General features: G+C 38.4%; 1 protein-coding gene across 4 annotated transcripts in view; it reads left to right on the top strand.

The window, feature by feature from the left end:
- Mbd5 (methyl-CpG binding domain protein 5) overlaps positions 1–13,606 on the top strand; it is a 142,061-nt gene that overhangs the window by 105,411 nt on the left and 23,044 nt on the right. For 2 of the 4 annotated variants that reach the window (XR_016537261.1, XM_090342856.1), the window contains exons 7-9: positions 799–1,824; positions 3,860–4,068; positions 8,468–9,661. Coding sequence is in view for 3 of the 4 variants with exons in the window: in XM_090342856.1 (XP_090198982.1) it covers positions 799–1,824; positions 3,860–4,068; positions 8,468–9,661 (2,429 nt within the window). In the remaining variant the exon portion in view is untranslated. Of the gene's footprint in view, positions 1–798; positions 1,825–3,859; positions 4,069–8,467; positions 9,662–9,762; positions 9,855–13,606 lie in introns of all 4 variants that reach the window. The other 2 variants (XM_090342857.1, XM_090342858.1) reach the window with 2 other exon arrangements.

Raw genomic sequence — 13,606 nt, 5'->3', positions numbered from 1 at the left:
TTTTAGAAGGAATGCTTTCAGGTTTCTGTATAATGTTAGCTACTCTTTTTTGTATGATTGTTATTATGTTGAGATTTGATTCTTGTATTCCTGGTGTTTCAGGGCTTTCATCATTAGAAGATGTGAAATCGTATTAATGTTTTTTTTTCTGCATCTATTGAGATGACCATCTGAATGTATCTTTGATTCTATTCATGTGTTTTATTGAATATGTTGGGCCATCTTTGCATCACTGGAATAAAATCAAGTTCATCAGAAGGAATTGTCTTTTTAATGTGTGTTGGATCTGGTTTTTATGTATTTTATTTAAGGTTTTTAAATCCATGTTCATCAAGGCGGGGGGGAGTTGCCCAGTTTTAAGATTCGGCAGTAATCAGCTTTAAAAAAGGAGTTTGGTAATGTTATTTCTCTTTCTAGATTATGAAATATTTTGAAGAGCCATGATAGTAGTTCTCTAAAAGGTTGACGGAATTCAGCAGTGTGTCTGTTTCTGGATTTTTTTGTTATTAAGAGACTTACCTTTATCTACCCAGTTGAATAGACTGCAAAAAATTCTGCCATCTTTACCTTGTTTGGTTATGAAAAACAAACCATTTGATATTCAATAACAACTATTTCTAATGTACCAACCCTTCTTGATATGTTTATTTTCAAAGCAGATTAAATCTCAAATAATTTCTGGTACAATTAATTCATTTACAGTCAATGGAAGTAACATAACAAACTACAGTACCTCTTGACGTCTATAATTTATAACTGGGTTTCTCTATCTTTTCTTCTTTTTCTTTTTAATTTTAGGAAGTTCCGGCCCATCGTCCTCCATAGCCATAGCAGGCACCAACCATCCTGCCATTACAAAGACAACATCTGTTCTGCAAGATGGAGTCATAGTCACCACCGCCACTGGAAACCCACTGCAGAGTCAGCTGCCTCTTGGGAGTGATTTTCCTTTTGTTGGCCAGGAGCACGCACTTCATTTTCCATCCAACAGCACTTCAAACAACCATCTTCCACACCCCTTGAACCCCAGCCTCCTCAGTTCTCTACCTATCTCTTTGCCAGTGAATCAACAGCATCTCCTAAACCAGAATCTATTAAATATCCTCCAGCCTTCAGCAGGAGAAGGCAAGTCTGAGATCAACCTCCACCCTTTAGGTTTTCTCAACCCGAATGTAAATGCTGCTTTAGCTTTCCTCTCCGGTGACCTGGATGGGCAGGTATTACAACCTGTTCACTTTCAACTTTTAGCCACCCTGCTTCAGAACCAAGCCCAAGCAGCTGCCATGCTTCCCCTGCCATCTTTCAATCTGACCATCTCAGATCTTTTGCAACAACAAAATACCCCTTTACCCTCATTAACACAGATGACAGCCCCATCAGACCATTTGCCAAGCAATCAGTCAGACAACAGCAGAGCTGAGACCCTTTTAACCAACCCCCTGGGAAATCCTTTACCAAGCTTTATAAGCAGTGACACTACTTTTAATCCCCTGTTCCTCCCAGCTGTCACTGGGGCCTCAGGATTAATGGCCTTGAATCCCCAGCTGTTGGGAGGTGTCCTGAACTCGGCATCGGCCAACACCGCTAATCATCCAGAGGTTTCCATAGCAACCTCCTCCCAGGCAACCACTACCACAACCACTACATCATCAGCAGTGGCAGCACTGACTGTCTCAACACTTGGTGGGACAGCAGTGGTGTCAATGGCAGAAACATTGCTGAATATATCTAATAATGCTGGGAATCCACCTGGTCCAGCTAAACTCAACAGTAACTCTGTGGTGCCACAGCTACTTAACCCTCTACTGGGGACAAGTCTGCTTGGTAAGTTAAATTTTTTCACAATTTTTAAAAAAAGAAACGTTTTTCTAGTTCTCTTTTCTCCTTTTTAAAAACTCCATTTTGTCACACTATTTTTAAACAAAAATGTTTTTGTTATGTCACAACTTGTTTAAGGAACTAAATAAAACACCACCCACACAAAACCATAGTTAAACAAACATGAAAATGACTTTTTCCTTTTTCCCCTATTCTAGCAATATTAAATGCCATTTTAACCTGCTTCCTCTTAGCTTGCTAATTCTGATGCCACCTAAACCTAACCTACCTATCATTCTTTTAACCCAAGTAGTCTTTTTGGTTTTTTTTTTTAAATAAAGCACAGGTACATCTTAAAAATAAGTGACTTCTCACTTTTAGTTGGTGTGGCATCACAGGGTTCTTATGAGCAGCTGCAGTGTGGATGGAAGTACATTGAAGAGGTGTTTTCCAGGTGAACCCTGAATAAACAAAACTACATAATTAACCAGAAAAGCAAGAAACAAGGCAAAATAAAATTTTTTTAAACCACCCAAACCTAAAATCCACACAAGTTCAAGGAAACAGTCCCTCCTCTGGCTGCTGCTAGATTTCCTCAATCAGAATAGTTTTCAGACCTCTGTGACTTAAAAAAAAAAGTCATTTATATACATTATCCTATCACAAAACACTAGAAAATAATAATGTCAAGTGTATTAGCTAAGGAGGTATAGGTAACTGTAATATAATGTTTAGAGATGTTATCCATAAAGACTGGCCACTGAAATAAATATGCATGGTGCTTTTCAAAGGCATCTTCAGTATGTAACCTGTGTTACTTGTTTATGTTTCTACATTCATGGAGATCTTGTAGTACACCACGATCAGTTTTATTTGGTTTGGAACTCAGTAAAAAAAATAACCTTTAAAAATGGCAGATTTAGGGGCCGGGGGTTTGGCCTAGTGGTAGAGTGCTTGCTTAGCATGCACGAAGACCCAGGTTCAATTCCTTGGTACCACATACTTAGAAAAAAAAAGCCAGAAGTGATGCTGAGGCTCAAGTGGTAGAGCTCTAGCCTTGAGAAAAATCCAAGGACAGTGCTCAGGCCCTGAGCTTAAACCCAGGACTGGCAAAAAAAAAAAAAATGGCAGATTTATATATTTCAAGTCACAAGACAATCTCTGTTGTCTTCAAAATAAGTGCTATTATCATTGAAATAACTTACAGATAAATTATTTAATAATGCTGTTCACATTGGGCGCGGTGGCTCACGCCTGTAATCCTAACTACTCTGGAGGCTGAGATCTGAGCATCAAAGTTCAAAGCCAGCCCAGGCACAAGAGGACCTGAAACTCTTGTCTCCAATTAACCTCTAGAAAATAGGAAATGGGGCTTGGCTCAAGAGTAGGGTGGTAGCCTTGAGTTGAAGAGCTCAGGGACAGTGCCCAGGCTGAGTTCAAGACCCATAATCCACTAAATAAATAAATAAATAAATAAATAAATAAAGCTATTCACTAATGTTATTTATTAAAATAGTATTTTAATGACTGTCAATGAATTATCTGTTGTTATTAGCTTTCTTTACAATTTCAATTTTAGATGATCAACCCTTTCTTCAAAACAAAATACACATTTCTAAACTAAGTCTGTAATATCAGTTGGTAGTATTCATTTATTACTATGCCTTAACAATGAAATTCTGTAAATAAAGCCTAATAAGACTTGGAAAATACATATAATTACTAAAACATTTTAGGACAAATCTCAATTTTTCATGTAGACCTTCTGATAAAAAAATTAATGTAAGGTATCCTATATATCCTTAATCCTATGTATAAGGTTCAACTAATGAGTACAGCAAAGTCTAAGTAACTTAAAAGCTAATTAGGTATGATAAAAACTAACTAATAAAGATACTCCCTCCTTACTACTTTGTAAGACTTTGACAAAAAAAAGGTAGGAAATGGCCCATTCAAGTTTAGCTTTTAGCTTTTGTTTCAGATAGGTATAGAATCCCAGAAGAATCACATTGACTTATATTTTATGTTCTTCAAACTATAGGTGATATGTCATCAATAAACAATACTTTGAATAACCATCAGCTGAGTCATCTACAGTCGCTGTTAAACAACAATCCGATGTTTCCTCCCAGCCATCAACAGCAGCAACTTCTCCAGGGCTACCAGAGTCTCCAGGCTTTCCCAGGACAGTCTGCAATCCCAGGCCCAGCTAACAGCAATCCCATGGCTTGTCTGTTTCAGAACTTCCAGGTACTCTCCTTCTGTAGGTTGATTTAGTAGCAAATAATGTCTGGATGTATTGCAAAACTTAAATGAGGGGAAAAGGTGAAGAAATGGGTTATATTTTTATCTTTATGCACCACTATTTTTCAGTAATCCTGAGTATTATTCAACATCCTTCTTTCATGCAAAGTTAAGTTTCTTTTTTCAGAAACAGTAATCTCTTGCAGCTGGAAAAACCAGTGTTGGCCTCTGGAACCCTTTTGTGTTTCACAGGGATCTCATGATTAAGACCCTAAATCACTTCCTAATGGAGCTTCCATCCTCCCCTGTACTCCCTGGCTTTGCTGCATGGTCTTCAGTTAGTTCCACAAAGTGAATAAATTCCTGATATATTACACAGTGAGATGGAAAGAGAAAAATTAAATAAATATAAGGAGACAGTATAGAATATTTTAAATATATATATGTACCCTCTTTTTGATACAGAGAATTTACTGTGTAGCCCAGACTGGCTTTAATTTTGTATTTCTCTTCCTTGGCCTACTGTGCCCTAAAATTACTCACTTGCCACTATATATACATATATATATATATATACATATATATACATATATATATACGCACATATATACATATATGTATATGGGATATATATAGAAAGAAAGAATATAAAATATATTGTGGTATATATATATAGTGGTCTACTGTGTTCCAAAATTACTACTCTTTATATGTATCTGTCTACCTATTTAGATATAGATAGATTTAGATAGTGGGTAGTGAATGTGTGTCTACATATATATATGCATATATATGCATACATTCATATATGAATATTTAATTTCTAGGATAAGAGGGCTCTTCAAACAAGATGCAAACCAAGAAGTTTGTAGTAAACAAGTAGCAGGCATAAAATGCTCAGTCTCCTTATTTTCAAAGGTTTTCTTTGTTGGTGATGGTGGTACTTGGGGATTGGATTTATGGCCTTGCACTTATTTGGCAAATGTTCTGTGTTCCAGTCCTTTCGCTTTTGAAGTTGTTTTTATACATAGGGTCTTTTGCTACCTTTGCCCTAGCTGACTTCACCGATCCCCTATCTCTGCTTCCCAAATGGCTGGGATTGTAGACATGTGCTACTATAGCTGTCAGACAAAGATGTTATAAATGAAGTTAAAGTAGCAACTAGTAGAAAATACTTTCCTAAGCATATAAATAATTGATTCCTATACTATAAAAAGACAACCAATGAATCAAAGAGGAAAACATCATTGACTATAAATTTGAGCAATAGATACCACCAGGTTATTTATGGAAAAATGAAAGGAAATTACTTTTAAAGCATAAGAAAAGAAGAATCAGCTATACAGATAGCAGCCCTGTGTACATCAGATTGGTGACACCAATTGATGACATCATTGATGAGATTGACATCCTGTCAATGGCATGAGGAAATGGATTCTGGAAAATTATTGTTGAACCAGCATTGAGCTGCATGCTCAGTCTGGTTCAGTTTGTTTGGAAGATTATTTGGAAGTACATCAAGTTTTTTTTAAGTATTCATATGTTTTGGCTAGCAGATCAGCTTTGTGTTTCTGCTTAATAGAAGTTGTCAGATGTGAACCAAAGAGCACATACTAAAATGTTTATTATCACATGGCTTGAAACATCATAAACACTGATCCATGTCTACGAATAGGGGCATCATTAAATGTTATGGTACATCCATCTTTCTAATAGTTTGGGGGGGGGTTGTAGGTACATTGTTTTTGGTTTTTTTGACAGATTGCAGTGCCAACTCAGAACTTTGTTCTTGATAGAGTTGCCCTCAACCACCATTCCCCAGCTCTCCTGGCTTTTGTTCTTAGATAAGGTATGAATTTTTGCCCATGCTGATGTTGGTTGCAGTGCTTCCCACCCAGTCCTCCCAATCTTCACCTCTTAAGTATCTGGAATTATAGCTATTAGTCATCATGTCCCGTCTTGTTCAATAGTTTGAAAGATTCGATAGACATGGAAAGATCTTTAGTATGATAACAACACTGTAATACTGTATTGCCAGAACAGAATTACACTGTAATTCCATGTAAGTAGAATTACACACAATGTCTGCAATAGCCAAAGATTTGGCTTGTGATGAGTGCCTCCCTAGCAACATGAGGCCCTCTGTTCAAACCCCAAGACTATCAAAGGAGAAAAAAATGTACCTGCAGGATGCTTTCCAGCAGTGGTTATGTCTAAGAAAGGATGGGAAAATGGGTTTGGTAAGGAATGATGATGAAAACACTTTTTATCATTCTGAAATTAAAATGATATGCATGTAATTTTAAAAATTCAGAATGGACAAGGTCCCCAAATATTTATGGAAAAACAAGATTCAGCTTGAAGCTAATCCATTAGGCACAGCCATTAGGCAAGGGGTTGTGAAAATGGTGGTAGTTGCTTTCTGGGTGGATTTTCAGATCCACAATCAGACTGCAGGAGATGGCCTGGTGAATGAATGTTACTAGTGAAAGTAAGAACAAAAGACAAATAGGTCAGTACTCCAAAGGCCGTGTTAGGTTAAAGACACAGTTTTAAAGCATAGAATCCATGTACATAATCATATAATAAAAGCCCCAAAAGTGAAAGAGACTGAATAGAAATAAGAAAAGGAATAACAGAGAAGCCAGGGTCCCAGGATAAGGCCTAAATGGCCAGTTTGCTCACTAAGAATGTAAGAGTGCTTGCTCTAAGAAGCAGGGTCCTTTTTACGATACACACAGGTATAATTATAGAGCATATCCACTTGGAGGAGATGAGGAATATCAGAGTCCAAGAAATCACAGGAATTCTCACCATAATTTCATTTTCTCCGTTAAGTAAGGTAACTGACCAAGGCCACTAGTACAGGAGGTGGTAGAGCAGTGGACTTGAAGAAATGTAGGAAGCCATGAATAAGTGTGGGATACAAGATGACTCGATATGACAAGATCACACGACTAAAGGATAAAAAAGGCCCTCGGTGCAGTTGGAAGCCACAGGCTCCTATCAAGATACACCTTCACTGCAAGACAGGCAATTGAAATGGTCTGAGTTTGGGATCTTCATCCCTTAAGTGTAGACCAGGGGGTAATACAACAAAGTGGTTTATATGCTGTCCATTAGCAAGTTCTGGTTTAGTGGAGAAGAATAGAAGCAGGAAAGGAAGGATTTTTTTTTGGAGATTGTTATTTGGAGTAGCAAACGTGTGTGTGTGTGTGTGTGTGTGTGTGTGTGTGTGTGTGTGTGTGTGTGTCCTGTAGCTTGAACATGAAGCCTGGGCAGTGTACCTGAGCTTTATTTCCTGGAGAATAACACTCTACCACTTGAGTCACAGCAATTTTGTAGTTGATTGTAGTACCATGGACTTTTCTGCCCTGATTGCCTTAAACCAACATCTTCAGATCTCCACCTTCTGAGTAGCTATGATGCCCGGCGTGAGCCGCTGGCACTCAGTTCTGGAGCAGTGATTCTTCAATGAGTGTTAATGAAATTAGAAAAAGCGAATGGATTTTTAGGACTGCACTCATCTTTCCTGTGCTGAAAGTTTTAAATTCTTGGTCCCTTCATCTTTTTCCAGCCAAGTGGCACTTGGCTTATTTGGCTCATTGTAATCTTACATTAGATTTCACTTAGTTAAGTGAAATAATTTTCAGTGTCTAGTTCCTTTGATTTTCTGACCTGTGCCTTGAATCTCAAATTTCAAAGACCTTTCTCTGGAGAATGTTTAGCAATAATAAAATGAAAGTCTACCCATTTCAACCAAAGAAACAATATGCAGATATTACTAAAACATAAGCGCTTTTTTTTTTTTTTGGTCAGTCATGGGACTTGAATTCTGGGCCTGAACTCTGTCCTTGAGCTCTTCAGCTCAAGGCTACCATCCTACCCCTTGAGCCACAGTGCCACTTCCAGTTTCCTGGTGATTAATTGGACTTTAGTGCCCTGGCTGGCTTTGAACTGTGGTCCTCAGATCTCAGCCTCCTGAGTAACTAGGATTACAGGCGAGCACCACATCTGGCTTTAAGACATAAGCTTATCTATTCAGAGTAAATGTTTTTATTTTTGAATCTTGTTCTTTATGTCTCTTTTCTTGTTAGATGTTTGCCTTTTGATAAATCTTAAAATTATAGTCTTTCTCTTTGAGGCTTTTAATGTATTTTTCCCTCTCTCTCCTCTTTCCTCTCTTATCATCTCCTCTTCCTCTCCCTCTCTCTCTGCTTCTCTCTCTCTCTCTCCCTCTCTCCCTCTCCCTCTCCCTCTCTCTCTCTCTCTCTCTCTCTCTCTCTCTCTCTCTCTCTCTCTCTCTCTCTCTCTCTCTCTCTCTCTCTCTCTCTCTCTCTCTCTCTCTCTCTCTCTCTCTCTCTCTCTCTCCCTCCCTCCCTCTCTGCGTTTCTTTTTCTTCAAGGTGAGAATGCAAGAAGATGCAGGTCTCCTAAACAAAAGAATAAGCGCTCAGCCGGGGCTCACATCAATTCCTGAGAATCCGCATGCCACACTCCCGCCTTTTCAAGATACTCCATGTGAGTTGCAACCAAGGATTGACCCATCTCTCAGTCAGCAGATGAAGGATGGCCCAAATGACGCCTCAGTAGATGCCATTTACAAAGCCGTTGTTGATGCCGCCAGCAAAGGGATGCAGGTTGTGATCACCACCGCGGTGAACAGTACCACTCAGATCAGCCCTATCCCAGCCCTGAGTGCCATGAGTGCCTTCACTGCCTCCATTGGGGATCCACTCAATCTCTCCAGTGCCGTCAGTGCGGTCATTCATGGGCGGAACGTGGGAGGAGTGGAGCACGATGGCAGGCTGAGGCAAGCAAGAGGGCCTCGGCTGCCCAGGAATGTTGACCATGGGAAAAACTCAAACGAAGGAGATGGGTTTGAGTATTTCAAGTCAGCAAGTTGCCACACGTCCAAAAAACAGTGGGACGGGGAGCAGAGCCCCAGAGGGGAGAGAAGCAGGTGGAAGTACGAGGAATTCTTGGACCATCCAGGCCACATCCACAGCAGTTCTTGTCACGAAAGGCCCAACAATGTCTCTACACTGCCATTTCTGCCTGGGGAACAGCATCCCATCCTGTTACCACCAAGGAACTGTCAAGGAGATAAAATTCTGGAGGAAAATTTCAGGTATAATAACTACAAAAGAACTATGATGAGTTTTAAGGAGAAGCTAGAGAACACTGTGGAACGATGTGCACACATTAATGGGAACAGACCTCGACAGAGTCGGGGGTTTGGGGAGCTGCTCAGCACTGCAAAGCAAGACCTGGTCCTGGAGGAGCAGTCTCCGAGTTCCTCAAATAGTTTGGAAAGTTCTCTGGTCAAAGACTACATCCATTACAATGGAGACTTTAATGCCAAAAGCATGAATGGGTGTGTGCCTAGCCCATCGGATGCTAAAAGCATTAGTAGTGAAGATGACCTAAGGAATCCAGACTCTCCCTCTTCAAATGAGTTGATACATTATAGACCAAGGACGTTCAATGTTGGCGACTTGGTCTGGGGCCAATTCAAAGGACTGACTTCCTGGCCTGGGAAATTAGTAAGAGAAGACGACGTTCACAGTTCATATCAGCAAAGCCCCGAGGAAGGGAAGGTATACCAATCTTTATCCATTGTCAAATACTAACCTTTGTTCAGATATCAATTATTGTTTTTTGTTATCATCACTTTGGATTCTTTGGATTTGCATTTAAGATTCTTCATGACTCATTGAGGTCTCACAAGCTTCTGGAGCATAAAATGAAGAGGGGATGGTTATAGTCACCAAAATGTCATATGGACAAGGGGTGAGTTATGAAGCATTTATAGATCCCACTAGATTCAGGGTGGCTCTAACCCAAGGACTGGATTTTCTGAATTTGGTCAACTCTGCCTTCCTTCTCTGCATGTACCTAGTTCATCATGCCATAAACAGAGAAGGAAGGTGAGAGTCCCTGGCTGGGGAAAAATGTAGTAGCCAGTGGAAGTACAAGAATGTGTCAGGAAGAGATTTCCCAGTGACTGGAAGTTCAGGGGAAGGCCTTTTCCCCTTGTACTTACATGTCACAGTCATTGCTGGATGCCACAGATAATGTCTGAGTTCAGAATGGGCTGTCTCCATTCTGGAAAAGTGCTGGGCCTTATAACATATGAAAAAGTGTAACCCCATAGTCTGGTTCTCCTTAGCACAATCTGATCATATAAATTAAATGAAAACTTCTCCATGAAACTACCATTCAATTTAGAAGAAAGTTGTAGGAGTTTTCTGATCTTCTAGCACCCCCACCCAAAATAATAAAATTGGCTCATACACAAGAAATATGCAAAGGTTTCAAGCAGATAGATTTATATTTGAGCAGGAGATACTATTCATTCTCCTTGTATGATCAATAAACATAACTTTTTGACCTGTTAGATAATAAAAATTACTCTTAGAAACAAAAAAGGATATGTGTATAAAACATATATATATAATTTCTTAAAGAGTACATTGTAGAACACTATTTCAACTATATTCAAATTTGCACTGGGCATTTAGGTTTAATAACAGGAAACCAAGAATATTTTTCTAGCACAATAAAAGAATTGTCTTTTGTCAAAAGACAAGGAAGCCCTTAAACATTTGCTTCTGATACCTAATATATATTTGTCAAGGACACTCTGGGCATATTGTTTCTACATTTGGTAAGAAAAGAAATCCCATACTCCTATTCACAAAGCAATGTATTCTCTATACTCAGCCTAGAAAGCCTTCCTTAGGTTGGGCAGTGTGAATATTTTTGACAGCTTATTTGAAAATAATTAGAAGCAGAAAAAATGAGCTTTTGTAATATAAATGGTCCTGCTACAAATGCAACATTTATGTTCCGTCTTTAGACTGAAATATCTTGTAGTTTCTGTGCAAATGAACCAAGTCTTTTTCATGTGCCATTAAAAACAAACAAAATACCCACTTTAAGTAAAGAAAGGTTATGGCGCTTCTTTCCCTGGAAATATTCATCCTATATTAAATGTACTTTTAATCCATTTACACTTCACACACATGCACTTTAACACATTTACCATTGAACAATGTCTGAATCTTCTAATTTAGCAGTGTTCAATAAGTTGAATTGTTCAATTAGACTTTATTTTTTTTTAAAAAAATCACCATGTAGGCCAGGAGTTTGGCCTAGTGGTAGAGTGCTTGCCTAGCATGCATGAAGACTCAGGTTCGATTCCTCAGTACCATATATATAGAAAGAAAAAAAAAAGCTGGAAATGGTGCTGTGGCTCAAGTGGTAGAGCTCTACCCCTGAGAAAGCCCAAGGACAGTGCCCAGGCCCTGAGTTCAAAGCCCAGGAGCAGCAAAAAAAAAAATCACTATGTAATAACCTGAAAAGTATTTATTTTGCTTTACTAAAATAAGCAGCTAGTTTTCATTCACCATAAGGCCACAGTACTTTAAAAATCCAAATTCTTCTTCCTTATATTAGACAATACATAAATTCCTACCAAAAAACTGCTTCTGAAAAGTCAATTTTCTCCTCTCATAGTCTGGTATTGTGATTTTTGCCTTCACAAGTTAAAATGTTGATATTGAGATACAAAAAGTATTTTTGTTGTTGTTGTTGTTGATCATGGTGCTTGAACTTTGGGCCTGGGCATTGTCCCTGAGCTCTTCAGCTCAAGGCTACCACCTTACCCTTGGGCCTGGGTGCTGTCCCTGAGCTCTTCAGCTCAAGTCTACCACCCTATCCCTTGAGCCACAGTGTCATTTCTGGTTTTCTAGTGGTTACTTGGAGATAAGAATCGCACGGCCTTTAGTGCCCAGGCTGGCTTTGAACCGAGATCCTCAGATCTCAGCCTCCTGAGTAGTTAGGATTACAGGCATGAGCCATCGTGCCCAGGTAACACAATTATTTTTAGAAAATAAAGCTTAATTTAAAGCATATATTTAGAGGTAAAAATTGAAAATATGTGATAAAAATTGGTGATAGTACACAAACTATTTATCATTATAATGTAAAATCCTTAAAGCTCTAGGGCAGTTAGCATGAGGAAAAATAAAACCAAACCAAACCTGTAGATTTTCCACACAACCTACCTTACTTTTGTACATAAAAGAAAACAACAAAAGACTACTTGACAACACTGGGTTTTTCTCCTGTAGTTCACAAAATGAAAGACTTCTTTATATGTTAATGATGCCCATGTAGCCTGACAATATTCTCATTTTTGTAATAAGAGAGGTAAAATTTCAAACCCATCTCTCTGACTTTAGGGGGGCATTATTGATATATTAGTGATCCATTCTTCTGAAAAAGATTAAACTATGTTCAATAACCGAGACAAAGCCTGATCTATTTGAGAAAGATGTCTAGTAAAACACCTTTTAATTAGGCCTCTTATCCAAGTAAACCAATTAGGATGGAAATTTGATTTACATAGAACCCTTTAATGCTCAGCAATGTTGGATAAATACAGCATTAAAAATGGGATTTTTGCCAGGCACTGGTGGCTCACACCTCACATCCTAGCCATTCAGGAGGCTGAGGTTTGAAGATCTCAGTCTAAAGCCAGCTCAGACAGGAAAGTCTGTGACTCAGAAATGGAGCTGTGGTTCAAAGTGGTAGAATACTAGCCTTGAATAAAAGAGTTTAAGGACAGTGCCCAGGTACTACTTTAAGCCCCACAACTAACAATGGTTGTTTTCCAGGTAAGCAAAGCTCTGGGCTCCCTTCTACACACTAAGATACCTGACATTTTAATAAAGTTCATAAGCTATTTATCATAGTAAAGCCTATTAATTCTGCCTTAATAATGTGGAATATGGGGCCATTTCCCCTACTTTATAGTATCTCAAAAGAAAAGTTTGCCCCTAAATCTGTTAAACATTTCCATTTTAAGCCTTTCTACCCTGTTATATTTTATACCATTTCTATTTCTGCTGAAGAAAATTTACTCAATATCAGATAATACCAGATGAAATCTATGTTAACTAAGTGTTGGGGGCATGGTTCAGGTGATAAGAGAACCAGCCAAAAGTGTAAGCAAGCATTACATACTGAGTTTGAGTCTAGGCCTTGGGCCAAAAGAAGAAAAGAATTAAAAAAAGCTATGTTAATTCAAGTTATAAAATATACTATCTTAAATGACACTGTTCAAAAAAAAATTGTACTCATTACCTGACATATAACTGTAACCTCTCTGTATATCACCTTTATAACAATAATATATATATATATCCCCCTCTATCCATAATGTATTATGTTACTTTTAGTTTGTAGACTTTTTTTGCAGTAAGTCACTCCAAATTCTTTCTGAAGGAGATAAGTGGAAAAAATAACAAGATTGCTGGATACTATTTTAAAGCTAGCTTGACATGTCACATGTTCCGTGCTGTTTGAACAATCTCTGGTCTAAGAGAAGAGAATATCATAACTAGAGCATTGATCTACCATGAGCTGAAATAACCACAATGTCCTGAAGTTTATATTTAAGCAAATTCTGTTGGTTGTTTTAATAAATGACTTGGTGGGGTAGAATATGTAGCATGACTGATAATGCACTAACTATA

This window comes from Megascapheus bottae, chromosome 12 (assembly GCF_031878675.1).
Source record: "Megascapheus bottae isolate mThoBot1 chromosome 12, mThoBot2.hap1, whole genome shotgun sequence".
Lineage (NCBI taxonomy): Eukaryota > Metazoa > Chordata > Mammalia > Rodentia > Geomyidae > Megascapheus > Megascapheus bottae.
The sequence above is the reverse complement of the archived record's forward strand: the minus strand, read 5'-3'. Positions and strand labels throughout refer to the sequence as shown.